Genomic DNA, 17,612 nt, shown 5'->3' with positions numbered 1-17,612 from the left:
GAGTCCCCCCGAGGGTTGACCTACTCCTCAGAGCCACAAGCAAACAGGAAGAATCGGGTTTCTTTATGCTTTATGGCTTTCTATAAGGACAGATCCTCTTTTACAGTTAGGGAAAATTAATGACTAAATCACTCTGAAGGTAAAAAGATGGTATTTTAAGCTCACTGGTGACCTAAATGTACTTCTTAGTTAGAACCCCATCTTGCACTTAAATAATTTAGACACAGAATATTTTATTAGCATAACAATTTATTAGCAAATGACATACCACCTCTAGATTTCAACACATATAGGATCTTACGTAGTAATCATCATGAACATATCCTTCCAGCAGAAAAGGATCTGCTAGTAACCTACTCCCCCTCTCCTGCAATAGGCTGCAGTCATAACTCATCTTCATTCCATAGAGAGTTAAGCATGATTTATGTGGAATAGCATCAAGGCACTTGCTTTAAAAAAGATATATGTGGTATAAAACACGTTCTTAAAAGTTACTGGTCTTGAATAATTGGGGGGAAGAGGGCAGTATACTTTTTTGGTGAAGTGATGAGACTCAGAATTTGAGTTCATTCATGTGTCACCTTGATATTGTCTTGATTTGTATATTAAATTGCAAAGGAGACAAAAAGGTAGCATTTTATATAAACTGGTTTGTTCACACTGATTTTTGAGAAGTCATGGCAGCATCAGAATTCAAACAATAATTTTCCAACGGATTTGAATGAAAAGACAATAGCCATTCCACTCCAAGTATTACCTAATTATTTTAGGGATGGGGAATGTGGCAGGGGTAGAGGACTCCTTAAAATAAGTTTATTAAACCTGCAGTTAAAAATCCTTTCTGGCTTAGGCTGCTTGTCTGTTTGCCAACTAAAAAATCTTCAGTTAGAAATTCAGTCACTGGTATTTTGTAATAAGATTGTGATTATTTGGCCTTTTTCAGAATCATGACTCAAGTCCAAGAAAGGTTATATACATGGATCCAGTGTAGACTTACAAACATGGTATCTCCAGTAAAGGCATCTGGTGTCCTCCATTATTCCAGTTTTCACAATTCAATCTCTCCTTCCTATTTTATATCACGAGGAGGAAAAGAAAATACACACCACCACCCCCACAATTGAATAATGCTTATTAACTTTCCTAACTGTATTTAACATGTTTACTTTAAAATTTGAAGTGCAAAACACTTTTAAAAAAATAGTCCTTGTCAGGATAAAAATTACCTTATAAAAATAAATCTCCCCCACTCCCACATCTAAATTCTTCATTCCTAGTTACTAATATATGTATTTTTAAAAACTAAAATGTACCTTTAAGTTACAGTATTTCAATAGAATTTTACCTTAATAATAGGCTATGATAACAAACCAGCTGGTGTATTATTTTGGCCTGTTCCATTATAATTAGAAATTGTTGTTGTTAGCACTCAGATTAATGATTCCATTTATGATTATCTACAATCTTTATACTGGTGCTGTCCCTCTGGGGAGCATGCCTGTCCCCCACTTCCCTCTAGGTAGTTACCTTTGCCTTTCTCTCTCCTAAGCTCCAAGGGCCCTTCTTTTGCTTCTGTAACTTGTTTCGTGGGCCCAGGCAGCCCAGCTGGCTCACTTCTACTACCTCTGTAACTTTCTAAATAAACTTTCTCTTATAATTTGAAACAAAAACAAACAAAAATCTTTATACAAAAAATAAAGCCAAATTACTTCTGAGCCTAAGAACTTTCTAGATCCAATTTCCTCCTTTTGCAGTTTTTAAGCCCAGTTTCAAATAAAGCATCACTAGAACAGATAAAGAAAACATTAGAGGAAAAAATAAGAGAGAAACATTAAAGAACAGAAAAATTAGGTAAAGTCTAAATCCTATCAATTGAGTTTTTACCATGTCACTGTAAAATCATTCTCTGAATAGACCAAGGCATCCCTGCCTCAGTTGCTTGCCTCCTGCTCAGACCTCAGTCCAGGCTCAGCTCAACTCCTCCATAAAGCACCTCCAAGCACCACTGTGTGTCACCCAGAAGGGTTACCATACAGCCCCCTACTGGATTTAGTATCATCGTTGCAGCATCTGGCAGAGCCCTAGACTTTTGCATAGATCCTCAGGAAGTGTTTGAGGAATTATCTACATCAATGCAAAAAGAACCTACAGCTCATCTGTAGCACTATATCAGGGGTGGGGGACCTTTTTTCTACCAAGGGCCACTTAGATATTTATAACATCATTCAAGGGCCATACAAAATTACCAACTTAAAAATTAGCTATGAAAAAAGCTCCTAGATTTATTGAATTTTGAGTCCTGCCTGTGATTGCCTTGATAGGGTCAGACCAAATGATTTCTCAGGCCACATACAGCCCATGGGCGAGAGTTCCCCACCCCTGCACTACACAGAGGAAAACCATTCATTAAAAACATTAATAAGGATCATAGACCTTGAATTTATCATTATAACTCCTAGACTCAATTTTAAGTTCCCAAGAAATTCACTGCAGCCCCTTTCTAAGGTCAGAGCTAACACCCAGACAATGTGTTCTTAAATGACAAATTACTGAGAGAACACAATACATGTTTAAAAGATCACCATTTATCATACTCTAAATTTAGCAACAAATTTGGCTTCAATGTCTACTATTGTTTAAAAAAGTAAGTCAGACTACCCAAATCTTGTTTTCCTTTGGTCCTAATTTAAAAGTTTAAAAAGTAATTGTCAACTAGATATCTGTCCATTTTACCGCCATCAGAGGCACAGACAGTACTGTCGTCACTAGTGTTCCAGAGTAGGTCAACCTGGGCTTTTGTCCCAAGGCTGGCTACTGCATGCTCCTCAGCTCTTTCACCTCTGGTGAATCTGTGCCCCTCTCTTTCTAGAAACAGAACCCAGTTTTGACCTTGCTCTCAAACTAAGGTGTGGCTCCTAATCCTGACCTCCCTACTGCTGTGTGGGGCTAACCAGGGACTGGGTCCTATTCCATTGAGTCCCTCTGTTTCCTCCTTTGTTTGGTAAGGGATTCTTTTCAATGGTTTATTCCTTTCACCCATCTCTTGAATGTCAATCCTTAGTCTCTTTGTGCATGGGCACCCTCCACCCCTCTGACTGTAGCAAATCTAAAAATAAATAAGGTTGTACATTTTTAACTTACATTTTAATGTGTGTACACAATACATTTCAATTAAGTGACCATTTTAAGATATTCAGAATTTTGTACATTTGTCAATAAGCACTGAAAAAATATTTCACTTAGACATGAAATTTAGAGTAAACAAGATATTTTTGAACCTTAATAAGCTTGTAAAATATCACCTAATGAACTAAAAATTCAAGGCTTTGGGTAAGAAAGCAAAGGAAATGAAAACATTAGTTTTGCTGGTGAATTAAGCTTTGGTTTCATGCTTGATCTCTTTAAATACCAGCAAAAAAATTTTAAAACGTGTACACATAGGCTGACCTAGACCCAAGCAGAAAGGGTAAGATATAAATTCCAGTGAAATCTTAAATGTTTTTATAACTTGCAACCAAAAGCAGAATCTCTTGTTTGGGTGGGAGAGGGACAAACCAGAGCACAATTCAAGACTTTGCTAAATGCATAAAGCTCCAGAATTGTTGATATCCACATATGGAGAGAAATGTTAGGTAAAGGTCAAATTCTGTTACCCCATTCTTCTAAGGGGTTTTTCAAATTCTTTGGACTTTTTTTGTTTTTTCCGTGCTAGTGTTTGCTAAATTATAGAGTTGTCTTAAACATGTACTCTACTCTGTCACACAGCATTAGACATCTATAATGGTCTGGATTCAAACCTGGCTTGGGGGCAGAAAGCAAGAATGTAGGAGCAGGTTAAAAAATGATATTGCACTTTTGCAAATATTATTGTTTTAAATGGTGTGGGTAAATGTTTCAATCTCACATAAATGAGTATCCTAGTCCTAATTTTGGAAAAGCTGGTTTTTTCTAGCCTATCAAGGTCCAGATACAGAACTCTAAGCATCCAATGTCAGACATTCTTGCTTTTCAAAAGGAACTCTCTCTACAGCCACAACCTGTGGCCAGCTATCATAAATAACTGGGTTGTATGAATGTGACACTTCTAAATCCTCTTGCACAATAGTTTTAGGTGGCCCAAAAAGTTCAAAGCTGTCACTATTATCAATAATTGTTGTAAATCAACAGGGTTCATGGCAGTAACATTAGCTTTGTTTTCACTAAAACATCTACAAATTAATTATTGATGCTCCTATGGAAGCTTCTGTGCATTCTTTTCTGTTGGTTACAATAAATTTTTCTTGCAGAGGAAAGATGAACAGTAACTTCTATTCGAGAAAGACTGTCAGTCTCCAACTGACCCCTGCTAAAATGCCATGGGAAGAAAAAAAAAAATCACTGCTAAGTAAACAAATTCTTAAGGGAAATTGTCAATCATTCCTATTTGCAATCTGTCCTTAACAGTTTGCCTCAAGCTCATTTAAAATGTTGTATAGAATTGCAGTCAGCATTCTGCCTTTTATCTGGCAAGCTTGTCACTGGTAATCAGACACAGCAGTTTAGGAGAGATTCCATGGAAAATACACTGAATTACTGAAAGCTAAAATAGAGCTCAGTGGTAGAGAAATACTCAGAAACGGATAGACAGAGATCACAGAAAAGAGAGGGAGGATTCCCATTATTTTTGCTAGTTATGAAAAGCTCTTTGCTTACCTACTTACCCTGAACAAAAAGGCATGACCAAAAACATCAAATGATTTACAAAGAGTGTCCTGTATAATGTGAAATTGACTGGTAGGATTTCAAAAACATACCCAGCCATCAGACTCCTGATGGGCCTGTGCCCACGGTTCCCTGCCTTAAGGAAAGGAATGGTGCTTTCCTATTAAAAGCCAAAGATCCTACTGCCATTTGGGAAGCAGAAACTGGGTATGCAGAAGTACAAATAAGAAATTTGTGTAGTTATTACCTTGGGCTCCCAGAGGTCTCTTGACTTGCTGGTACAATAGCAGACACAACATTCTTTTCCTGCCTCCTTTCCACTCTCTCTCCAAAAAGCCATATGATGTAGGCTCCAGCACTTCTCATGTAAAATGCCAACTTCACCCCCCTTTACCCCGTGAAGAAGGAAGAGTCCAAATACATATCTCCTCAAAGAGGATGGTCATTAAGTGTAAGGGCTACTTCACAGTTCACCTCAATAGATACTTAATTTCAAGAATAATTCCTATCTGCAAGAAAGCATAGAACCACGATATCTCCTTCTTTCTGATCCTAACTAGGAGCTCTGCTGCATCTGTGTATCTACAAAGGCCATCAGCTTCGAAGGAAGGATAATGTCTAGTCAACAGGTTAAAATTTCAAGTGTGCAAGCTGCTATTGGCCAGACATTCTTCCTCCTTCCACCTACTTATCCAGCTGATCACTGGAAAGACTCAGACCATTGGGAATACAGGTTCCTTTCAGATTTTGAGATTCTTCTGCAAAAGCTATCGCTTCATATACACTATAAAAAAGGTTTTCGTTTTCCTTTTCGCAATACTCTCCCCGGGCCAGGGAATCCTTCACAGAGGGATTGCACTGAGCCAGCAGAACTTGTATGCCAATGGCTTCATAATCTCTGCGAACTTCCTTCAGCGTATGGATCCCTGCTGTATCTAAAAATTGGATTGCGCTGCAGTCAATCACTATGGTATGGAGTTCCACGGGATCGTGGGAAAGTTGCACTGAAACTTCATCCTGGAGTCCACTGAGAGTCACTGTTTCCTTTTTGAGCTTTCTCTTTGCTGCCTTCTTCTGAGCTGCCTTTACTAAGATTGGGTTGAGAGTTTTTTTGTATAATGCAGATTTAAAACATTCTTTGTTTATGTAGTACAGAGGGGCTACAAAGCGGAAAACCTTGATGCCCGGCTTAGCCTGAAGGTTTTTGTAAGCAGACACGGATTCAAAAATTTCTGACTCTTCCACCAAGCCAAGCAATGAACTCTTTGGCTTCTGAGAACGAAGGATGACGCAAAACATAGAAAAACAAACTCCAATAAGCAGGCCCATTTCAGTACTTATCAGTGCAGAGGACAGCATAGTGACAAACCAGATAACTGTATCCATTCTGCTAACCCTCCACATCTTGGGCAGATCCTTAAATTTACATAGAGCTCCCCGGAGATTTACAATTGTGATCACACCGAGGACACTTTTCTGAAGGGAATAGAATAAAGGAGCTATTACCAGGAGGACCAACAAGAGAACCAGAGCAGTTACCACGCCAGAAAGCTGAGTTTGGCAGCCTGTCGATTCTTTAACCAGCGTCTTCGCGAGAGCTGCGCTAGTCGTAAAGCAGTGGAAGAAGGAAGGGACGATGTTGCAGAAGCCGAGCGCATACATTTCCTGGTTAGCTCTGACCGCGTAGCCGTGTTTCTTGGCAAACATCTCAGAAAGTGACACAGTGATGGCAAAACCAATGATAGACATAGCTATTGCATCTGTAGCCACACTAGGAATTAAGTTCCAGTCCGGTGCTTTGGGTGGCATGAACCCAGTGGGAATGTGTCCAGCAACACTGGTATTGTATTTCTCATTTAGTTTTCCAAAATGGGAGGCTAACGTCGCTGCCACGACGACAATGAGTTCGGTAGGAATCGGTGCCTTAAGCTTGGACTTGAAGTGCTCATTGAGTTCTTTGGTTGGCAAAAGAACCAAAAGGCATAAAAGGCTGGTGATGAGATCACAGACATTGGTCTTATGGATGCTTCTGAAGATATGTATCCAAGTAGTAATGAGTGAGCCCACACCATTACTCCGAGGAAGGCTGAGCCCAAGGAGATACTTGGCCTGAGATGTAAGAATAGTGAAGGAGGCACCAGTGACAAATCCACTCAGCAAGGCATCTGAGAGGTAGACAGAAACAAAGCCCACTTGAAAGAAGCCCATCGCTACCTGGAAGGAAGGATATACAAGTGTTAAATATAAGTGGATAGGAGCCTCTAAATCCTGTATTACCCCCGGCATTTTTTGTACGGAGATATACTATCAGAGCATCACAGAATGTCAGAGCTAGAGAAAAACGCACTCATGCATCAATCCTCTCGTTTTAGAGACAGGGTTCATTTCACTGACACTCAGAGGGCTAAGCACACTGTTACTCATTAGCCCAGGTGAGACAAGAATTTAGGATTCCTACCTTCTTAAACTCTTAAAACAACTCTGTACACCACTCCCTCTCCTCATCCAAGCACCAAATAAAGTGAGCTACTCTTCCCTTCCCTTATTGGTTTCAATTGCCTGTAACAGAGTGTTAATGCTGGCACTGACTCCTGGATGCTCAAAGGCAGGGGCATGATGAGAATGGCAGATTAACAGGTTCTATGGGAGACCCAAGAAGAATTTCATTTCTAATCCTTTCTCCTGGTTGATAATACAGTGTTCCTCAACTTTTTCCCTCTGCAAGTCCAACTACTATCTAGCAATTCTAAAGGAAAGGGGGGCTGGTCACCCATAGTTTGAAAAACTCCCACACTCCTCCTCTCCTAATCCCCATTCTGTTACTATTCCTGCCTACCTGTTAAGGCTGACTCAGCAATGTTTTTTGACATATAAAATCAAGGAGTTGTATTAGGCAGTCTAGGGTCCCTTTCTGGTCTAATTTCTTACAACCAAATAATTAAAATTTGGCTGACTGAAATTCATTGGTTAAGAGGCAGCCTAGGGTTGAGAAAAGAGACGCAGCCTTATCTTACCTAGAGTGTCAAACCAGGGTTTGAATTTTGGCTCTACCTCTCATACATCCTGAGCATTCAATAAATAATAGCTTTAATTATTGTGATATCTAAGATCCGTTACAGATCTGAGAGTTCATGCATAGTGATTTCTTTTATCAGAAACAACCACTCATTCCATTGTTTCTTACCTGATAAACTCCAGCCATAAAGGTTACAGTGCTGCCCACTGCAATTGCATAGCAACTTCTGTCACATATCCTTTCGGATGTCTGGTTTAATGGTGTGCTCCCATTCCAAACCATTCCTAAGGGCGGGGCAATATGGGCAGTGTCAAAGCCAGCTTTGTTTAGTTCTCGGTCAACTACCTCACCAATCATAAGGCACAGTATTCCAAAAATGCCCACAGAGATGTGACGGGAAGTCCCCAGTAGGAAATAAATGATGCTGGCAAAAAAAGATGTGTACAGACCATAGATCGGTTCTTGGCCAGCTAAAAGGGAATAAGCAATGGACTGAGGCACCAACAAGATACCCACAATCAAACCGGACATCACATCTCCTAAAATGTTTTTCTTCAGATTGTATTTTGGGAGCCACTGCAAAACAGGAAGGAAACCAAAAATTGTATTTTTTGCTTTGGTTGGGCTGCACTGGCAACTCTTCCGTAGTTTTTTGATGGCAAATTGCTTAAAGTTGGTATTTGATTTCTCTCGAGGCTCCACGTGGATCCTAGGATAATGTCTGCATTGATTAGTGGCCTCAAATTGCTGAAAGTCAGGACTCGATTCCCTTTCAAGCTCCACGCGGATCCTAGACGGAGCGCTGTATTGTCCATTTCCTTCAAGTGAGTCCTTGGGTGACAGGTCATGTTGTTCTGTACTTTCCGAAGACATTTCTGGACAGAGATGCTTTAGCCTCCTACCGCAGAGAAAATACCAGAGTTAGCTGATTAAGTAACTGTCAGTGCACAACATTTTAAGAGCCCTACCTGTCATTCATGAGCGTTAAGAGGAGTTCAGTTTTGAGGTAGGTATCTTACAGTCACTTTCCTTAGTAAAGCCTCATTTGTCTTCGTCAGAAAAAAACAAACAGACCATAAACATCCAAGTCAAAGCAAATAATTCCCTGGATACAGGACTTTTTGAGAGTATAAATCATTCAAGGATTTTTCTCCATGCCTGCCTGGATCCCCCCCATAGTTTTTTCTCCAGAAAAGGTATCAGGGTGGCCTATTTCCTCCTTTCTATATGCCATCAACTGTCTTCTTTTCAGGTTTCTCACTCCCAGATATACTGCAAAATAGAATCTGGTCCCAAACTTTCACCCTACCTGCAAGTTCCTGAAACAAGAAAGATGATTTGGGGGGACTCTGTAAATAACTCCCTAATTGTTGAAAATAAACATAAAGAAGAAAGAGCAAGTGAAAGAGTAAAAATAAATGGTTTTGGAAAAAGAAAGAAGCTAGGGCGGAATGAATTTAGGTCTTTGAACACCATTCCTTTGCTTGGTAGGAAAGAGTAGAGAGAGGTTGATAAGAGATTGTTGAAGCAAACAGATGTCAAGAACATGGGGTGGGCTGATTGGGCAAGTGTCCTCTATATGCTCTGGAAGTTTTGGTCTCTTCTACTGTCTTCTAGCACGGAGTCATATCAGCTCTGTTGGTGCAAATGAAGATTCGCTTTCCTATTCTAAGGCCACACTCTAAATAGAAGTATAGTGTGGCCCTGCACTTCCACTTGGAGGTTAACCAGGTGATCCTGCATCTCTGGGTCCTGAGCTACAGAACTAGTGCCATAAGGTCTTCCACTAACAACTACAGGAAAATGAAGAAGGTAAAATTAACCAAAAAAGGGGGAGCGAGAAACAACAACAAAAAATCTTGTAATAAGAGTGAAAGAGGAGGGAAAAGCAACAGGCTCTCAAAGGAAGAGACTTTTTACCAAATACTTTACAAATCAGTGTCTTTGTGTTGGCTGCTTGCTGAACTCAGCATGGCCATCCACCTCCTCTGCCTGTCAAGATCCTAATCGTTTTTAAAGCCCAGTTAAAATGCAACCTCTTATACAAAGCACTGACCAATCTCTCCTAGTCCCGATGAATCATTCCACCCTTTATGTCCCATGGCATTCTGCACTCCCGCTACAGTACTACACACATCCTTGTACTTGTTAAGTAGGAGTCTCTCCAGCTCCTGGAGGAAGGGGCATCTTGCTGACCATTGTAGTCATCAATGAATATAACTTAGTAACTCTAAGAGAACAGGCTTGCCAAATGTTTGAATGAATGAAAGAATAAATGAATAAACAAATTTATGACTACAGCCAGAGAGAGAAAACACAGTAGACAGAGGACTCAGGAAGCTTTCTGTTTTGGAACTGAAAGAAAAATAGGCCCTTGTGAAGTTCTATAAACCTGACATTACTAAGATGTCAGAATCCAGGACCCACAACTCATTTAAGAGCACAAGATATGGAAAAGTAACCCACATTAATTTTGTTTAGGATGAAGGGCCATCCCACTAAAAAAGAGTAAAATAATAGTTACTCTGATTGTCTTGTTCTGAACAGGATAAGGGAAAAAAAGAAATAGATTTAGATGGCCACTTACCCTGAGCAAGTCAATCAGACTGGTGGATACACACCGCAGGTCTTCATTCCTCAATGCAACCACCGTGTAACCCTCTTCTCACTTCCACTTTCAGGCCTACCTACTCCAAGTGTACTTCTTATGTTCTGTCATTCTATTTTGGAACAACTTTTGGTGATTTCTGGGTCAAAAGGCTTTTCCAAACCTAAGATATGCAAGAAAGGCATAAGAAAAACTAACAAAATCCACATCTTGCCCTATATGGCTGCTATCTGGTAAGGAAAAAGATAAAAATTAATACTAGAAAGCACAGAAGAGTGATGGAAACTGTAAGAAAGAATCAAACTGAAATGCTGAAAAACACAGAAACAGAAATAAAGAATGCCTTTGACACAATCATCAGTAAACTTGACAGAGCCAAGGAAAGAATTAATGAAACTGAAGCTAGGTCAATAGAAATTGTCTAAACTGAACAAAAAGAGAAAAACAGAATTTTATTTAAAAATCAGTAACAGTAATGTAAGAGAGCATGTAAGAGCTGTGGGACATATTAAACAATCTAACATATGCATAATTAGAATTCCAAAAGGAAAAGACAGAAAATAGGCAGAAGAAATATTTGAAGACAAAATGGCCAAAAATCTTCCAAAATTAATGACAGACAGAAAACTATACATCTAAGAATCTCAGAGAATACCAAGAAGATTAAATAAATAAAACAAAACCCCACATCTATACATTTTATATTCAAGCTGCTAAAAACAAAAGACAAAGATAAAATCCTAAAGACGGCCAAAGAAAAACACACACATTATGTACACAGGAACAAATATAAGAATATAAACAGACTTCTTATTGGGAATCATACAACCCAGAAGATATCCTTATCACAGAAATGTAACTATCAACCCAGAATTCTATACCCAGAGAAAATATATTTTATTTTATTTTTATTTATTTATTTATTTATTTATTTATTTATTTATTTATTTATTTATTTATTTATATATCTTTATTGATTTCAGAGAGAGGAAAGGAGAGGGAGAGGGAGAGGTAGAAACATCAATGATGAGAGAGTCACTGATCAAGCCAACAACTGGGCATGTGCCCTGACCAGGAATCGAACCCCGATCGCCTGGATCCCAGGTCGATGCTCAACCGCTGAGCCACGCCCGGCCGGGCGAGAAAATATATTTTAAAAGATGGAGAAATAAACTTTCTCAGACAAACAAACACTAAAAGGACTTAATGCTGGGAGACCAGCACTACTATATAAAAGTATACCAGACAGAAGAAACCCAGGTCTATACAATATATAACAAGAATAGAACATATGAAGATAAAATAAAATTCATCTTTTAATTTAAAAAAATCTTTAATTCCTCTAAAAGATAACTTTCAAAGCAAAACTAGAAATGCATTTTGTTCATAGCTTACAAAGTAAAATGTATGAAAATAGCAGGAAGAATGGGAGGGGGAAACCATTATGCTGAGTGAAAGAAGCCAAACAAAAGAATAAATATTGTATGATTCCACTTATATGAAATATCTAGAATGGGCAAATTTATAGATATAGAAAATAGATTACTAGTTACCAGGGGCTGGGGAGAATGAAGATTGCTTAATAGTTAGAGTTTCTGTTTCAAGTTTTGGAAATAGATGGTAGTGCTAGTTATATAACATTGTGAATGTACTTAATGCCACTGAATTGTACACTTAAAAATGGTTAAAATAGCCCATTTATGTAATATATATTTTAACACACTCACATACACAAAAGCAGGAGGGGAGAAAACATAATATTGTAAAATTCTTATACTATACATTAAATGGAGTGTATTATACTATACACTTGAAGGTTGGCTGTTATAAATTAAAGATGCATACTATAAACCCTCAAGCAATCCCATTGATAATAGTCATGGCTAATATATCAACAAAATAGAAAAAATGGAATCACAGAAAATATTAAGTAATCCAAAAGAAGACAGAGAAGAGGAAATAAATAGGAACCATAGAAAATAACCTCAATATAAATAATTTGTGGAAAACCTGAAGTCTTAACATTAACCTGCTATTACATGAACAAGTCATCTACCAAAAAGTCTCTTCTCTTACATGGAAAAATCCGTTACACGAGAGTAAGGCTGGAATAAGTAGGCCTGCGCAGTTTGGAAATAATTTTCCAGTACTCACACTGCTTGTAAGCAGGGGAATCATGCCTGGGACCAAAGCCTGTCTTATTCAAACAGACTCTCTTCTGTCTCCGGAATGCTTATGCTGAAACTTGTCATATCTTCAGAAAAGCTGAACGAAAGGAACACAGGTCTATTCACAGTTTACCTATTTAACAATTCACCAATTGTTGATGTTTTGCTACATCTGCACTTTTGCACTCTCCATACACACAGGCTTATTTGGGGGTTTTTTCCTTCCCCTGAACTACTTGAAAGTTGCAGACATCCTTTAGCCTTAAACACTTAACTGAACATGCATTTTTAACCACTATGCTATGCTGCCTCTTCTTCAAAAGAAGCATTCATTACAACACGAGACCAAATCATTTAGGTATACTCCTGAAAAATCTGCAATGGCTTCCCACCTCCTACTGAATTTAGTCTAAAAACTTTAGTATGGTCTTCTATGAATGAGCCTAAAATTGCCTTTCTTTTGCTTCCTTCCACACACCAGTGTCCCAGCCACCCATTCATGATACATTAAGCATCCTTTACATCCTTAAGCATCACGAGCTTTTGCTCGTGTTCTTTCTTTAGTCTGGGATGCCTTTCCCTTCTATCTCCATCTTTGTTCTTTTTCTAATCCTTTAAGGCCCACCTCAAGTGCCATAGGATAAGGGGGCTGAAACTTCTTGGGCTGTGCTTCCCCAACGTATTACATGTGACTATTTAGCACTTACGTTTACATGCCTCTCATTTAAGGGCAAACACCAAGTCATTCTCATTTCCAACTAACCCAGCACTAACGAGACGCCTCACATTTGACATGTATGGCTATGTATCTATGTTTATTGAAATAAACATCTCGGTGAAGTTTCAAATAAATATAATGAAGACAAAAAAATATTCCTTATTTTCCGTTATCACAAATTATTAGCAATGTTCAGTTATGTCTGTGATGCAAAAAGAACCACCATAATGCTTATATCAGTAGTACAAGCACTATGACATACTCATCCTAGTATAAAGCCAAATATAAAGAAAAGAAAATACCCAAGAAGAAAACAAGTTAATATAAAATCATGATCAAATAATTAAATAGTTCCAGCAAATAGTAATTCACTGCTTTCAAAAAGATTTCATATACATCTCCCATTTACCTCAATAAATCTGGGAACAGCGTATGAATTCCTCTCTCTAATATGAGCAAATTAAAAATTTAGTCACTTGCTCAGCTGGTAGGACCAGATTCTCAAACCTCACCTTCCAATCTGCAAGCTTAACTCTCTTTCTAAAATACTACATGGCCCCCAAGTTTGTTTCCTTGCTAAGAGGTCTTAGGAGCTAGTTTAAAGCAATACTCTGTGGCCAAGTCCTCAACTCATTTCTGAGTTATTATTAATTTTAATTAGTGAAGGGAACAAACTGCTTGAAGAAGGTTTGGTAAAAGGATTGTCTGTAGCTACATTTTGGTTAGAATAATTTGTATTCCAGACAATAGTCAAGCAAGCTGAGGAGGTTCTTGCCTTCATCTGCTTTTGCTGCCCATCTAACTGGAATGCTAGAATTTCTCTCAAATGCTGCCTTAATCAGGTCCTTCCTTGACAGGACACATAAAATAGCATCACTGCCACCATCATGCCTCCCTCCAGAGCTCATCCCTGCCTTGCACTCCTGTCTCCTTTACTTTGCTTTATTTTATTTTTCTCCCTGACCCTCTCACCATCTCCTCTCATGCATTTACTCTTTTGTTAATTGTCTGTCTTTCCCATGAGAGCAATAACTTGCTCTGTTTTATTAAATTCTTAGCAAGTATTGTTGAGGAATGGAAAAAGGATAATTTAACAACTGTGTGTTAAAAAAAAGGGGGGGTTACCCCTCTCCCTCCACTCCCTGCACACAATAACCAAGCTTGTGTAAAGAAGTTATACAATTTGGCAAGCATCTGCCTGGGGGATTATGCTCACTAAATGTTATGTCAATGCTCAAAAATCACCCCTAATAAATCTAATCTAGATCTCTGCAAAGCCCTGTCATTTCTAGATCTTCCCCTAGGAGGCAGCACATTATAGCACTGTGAGTACAATGATATTAAACCAGAGATCTATTAAAATGCAAGTTCTCAGGCAAGTTCAGGGATGAGATTTAAGACTCTGTACCCTGGATGATTCTGAGCCAATGAGCTTAAGGCCAAACTTGGAGAAATACTGGGTATGATCTTAATCAGACCCCAGCTGTACTGTTCAACAGCAATACGGCACTGGGTGAAAAACTTCATTGTATTCAGCATCAGTTTCTCACCTGTAAAATGGGGATAGATAGCATCACCTAACTTGCAGGGTGTTGTAAAGCTCACACAAGTAAAGTACCTAGAACAGTGCCTGATATTTAGCATTTGCTCAATAAATGACAGTTACTAGTCTCTGTCCTTTGAGAGTCCTGAAGGAAAAAAGTGAGCTCATTTCTTTCCAACAGGTTTGGTTCTCCATTTCTTATTGGCTATTTCCTAAAACAAGAACTTCTGCTTAACCCAATTATTGGATATCACATTAGTTTCAGGCTTCATATACAGAGCCGTAGGGACAAAGGGGTGGGATGGGGGTTGGAACTAGACTAGGTACCAGAAAGGAGTTTAGGTCCTGAATGCTTCTAACTCACCATAGTCCCCAATCTGTGCAAGGCAAGGGCCCAGTCTGATATTCTGTGAGTTTGGGAGTACAAGTCCTAGCTCTGCAAATGACTTGCTGTGTAATTCTAGGCAAGACCCTGGTCTTCTCTGTGTCCCTTCAGGGTCCCCATCTATCCCTGAAAGAATTTCAAGTTAGTCCATGAATCTCCAAGAAATACACACAGGTCCTGATCTGTACTTAACCAGGTGACCAGGTGTGTGATTTTAAAAACCAAGATCACCAAGTCCTCTCTGGTGTCCAGGCCTCAGTTGCCCCATCTGTGAAGGAGGGGGAGAGGCAGCTCATTCTCCCGGGTCCTGCTCCCAGATATCTGGGTTGCGTACGACTCGGTCCGAAGAGCAACACCTTTATCAGCGAGGTGCAGGGCACATGGCGTGATACGTGGGTTGGAGGGAGGAGGGAAGCCCTCAGCCCCAGGGGCAGGGCCAGGAGGACCCGGCGGGGGAGTGGGGCTTTGACACTTGCCCTTCCCTCGCCTCTGCCTCTGCGGGGCATAACCCCGACCACGGCTGGGCCACGACGTCCACGGCCACCGTGGGTCCGGGCTTCCTCCCCGCACGCCTGGGACACAGCCAAGATGACCCTAGGAGCAGCCGGCGGACCTGGGGGAGGCCCGCGTCGCTCCCCCCGCCCCCGCCCTTCTCGGGCCCCCTGCCCTCTTCTCACCTCCGGGGTCGGGGCCGCCCCGCGCGCCGAGGCCCCCAGCAGCGTCCCCCACAGCGCGGAGCGGAGGGCACGGGACCGCGCGGGCAGTGTATGCCGGCCCTGGACCGGCCTCCCTTTTACCCGCTCGTCCCCCTTCCCCGCCCATCTTCCGGCCCCCGAGGAGGCGGGGCCGAGACGTCCGGGACCCGGGGGCGCCGGGACCCGGCACCAGAGGTGGGGCGCGGAAAGCTAATCGCGAGCAGACGCGCGAGCCGCGGCAGTCACGTGGCACCGTGGGCGAGAGACGCGGCCCCCAGCCAATGGCTGGGCCGGGCTGGACGGGGTGCGGTCCCCTGGCCGCTTTCCTGCCTGCGATTGGCTGTCCTGGACCGAAAGGGCCACGCGTCCCGGATTCTCGGGGGAGGGCCCTGTTGCGTCATCTGAGTGGGCGTTCCCGGGGTCTCCGCCTGGGCAGGGAGAGCCAGGCGAGGTAGAAGCGCCGGGGACGCCGCGGAAGCGCTGCGCCGGGAGCCGTGAGGGGCCCCGCGTGTGCGACGGGCCCCGTCTCCGACTCCTGGGACCCGGTGCCTCCCCGCCCCCTTCACAGACGGGGGCCCTGAATGGGAAAGGTCAGCGAGAAAGTTAGAGGCTCCTACCCGAGCGTAACTTATTCTCCGTCGAAGGGCCCAGGAGCCAGGGGCTCCCTTTAAAATGTAAATTAAAATGTAAAGTAAATAGAAAATGTCATTCCAACTCTCCTTTAAAACCCCCAAGGGGCTGAATACTCGAGACCCTGGCTCCTTCCACCCCCTCGCTTCCCTCCCGCCCGGCCCTCCGCCCACCCAGGCCTCTGCCTGGGACCTGAGTTTTGGTTACAGGCTTCTCGGGTCTGGGTCTCAGCCTCGAGGCCCGCCCTCCCCTCAGGGGCGCATTCCCTGCCCGTCACAGCCTACTGCGCCAGAACGGTCCACCCTCTGATATTGGTTGGTTGGTTGTTTTTATGAGAAAAAGTCAAAGGCCAAAGTTTATTGGTAGTTTTTTGGTTTGCTTTTTTTTGATTTTTCATGAATTAGACAGATATGACTGAAACGTAACAGTAATTCCAGGCAGATTTGACAACCTACCAGCAGAATGACTTTGATGCTTTTGAAAATAAAGCTAAGAACAGACATCTCAACGAGAGTCTCATCAGTCAGCTGTTGAGCTTGACAGTCTTTTTCAACGTTCAGTCAAGACTGCAATGGAGTGTTGCTGGTTTTCTCTGAAGAATCTTTATATTTTCCCCAGTGCACCTGCTTTTAACTTAAAAATAGATATGGCATTTTAAATTTGCGTCTCAAAACATGTCTTAGATTTGATTTTGACAAAGAGTGTATATTAAGCTCTTCATTCTTCTCATTGTTTATAGCCTGTGGAGACCCACCAGACGGTAATGGAAGAAGACTTGTGGAGGAAGCAAAATGGTTAACTTCCTTTCCTTCCTTTTCCAGTGACCCTCTACACAGTCATTTAAAGAACTCCCTTTCTTGCCTAGAGATGATCCTCAAGTTTCTGTCACCCGCCAGATTCAGAGCTTCCAGAGTCACAAGCTGTATCAGGAAACCAGAACACCTGGGTTCATTCCTGACTCTACCCCTTATGACTGGAGACAGATCACTTCATCTCGATGGGCATCACTGCTCTCACCTTGTAAAGGGTAGATAATGGCCTGCCCCAGAGTCTTGGAAGGGGTCAAGTAAGACAATAAGAGGTAAAGTACCTGGTCAACACCTATAGGCTGCAAGACAAGCAGAATGGCAACAGCTGCCAGTTTCTGG

At 41.3% G+C, this 17,612-nt stretch overlaps 1 protein-coding gene across 3 annotated transcripts; it reads right to left on the bottom strand.

Moving 5' to 3' along the window:
• Positions 1 to 237: 237 nt before the first annotated feature.
• On the bottom strand, positions 238 to 16,074 carry SLC26A2 (solute carrier family 26 member 2). Of its 3 annotated transcripts, XM_081137083.1 has the most exons (5): positions 15,817 to 15,955; positions 12,480 to 12,590; positions 10,305 to 10,488; positions 7,886 to 8,615; positions 238 to 6,915 (listed from the first exon to the last, which is right to left on the bottom strand). In XM_081137083.1, the coding sequence occupies exons 4-5, from the start codon at positions 8,588 to 8,590 to the stop codon at positions 5,386 to 5,388; spliced, it is 2,235 nt and encodes a 744-aa protein (XP_080993209.1). In that variant the 5' UTR covers positions 8,591 to 8,615; positions 10,305 to 10,488; positions 12,480 to 12,590; positions 15,817 to 15,955; the 3' UTR covers positions 238 to 5,385. The 3 variants fall into 3 exon arrangements, with proteins under 3 accessions (XP_080993209.1, XP_080993208.1, XP_080993210.1); XM_081137082.1 differs by lacking the exon at positions 12,480 to 12,590 and having other exon boundaries at positions 15,817 to 16,052; XM_081137084.1 differs by lacking the exons at positions 10,305 to 10,488; positions 12,480 to 12,590 and having other exon boundaries at positions 15,817 to 16,074.
• Between the last annotated feature and the right edge of the window lie 1,538 nt (positions 16,075 to 17,612).

Source organism: Miniopterus schreibersii (genome assembly GCF_964146895.1).
Source record: "Miniopterus schreibersii genome assembly, chromosome: 4".
NCBI classification, from domain to species: Eukaryota; Metazoa; Chordata; class Mammalia; order Chiroptera; family Miniopteridae; genus Miniopterus; species Miniopterus schreibersii.
Note: the sequence above shows the minus strand (reverse complement) of the source record. Positions and strands in the feature narration are given on the sequence as shown.

What these genes read in the sequence shown, in the direction of transcription:
- SLC26A2 (XM_081137084.1), bottom strand. Translation starts at nt 8,590, where the DNA reads ATGTCTTCGGAAAGTACAGAACAACATGACCTGTCACCCAAGGACTCA. An exon ending in TTATGGCTGGAGTTTATCAG is followed by an intron (nt 6,916 to 7,885) that starts GTAAGAAACAAT and finishes CCTTCCTTCCAG; the next exon opens with GTAGCGATGGGCTTCTTTCA.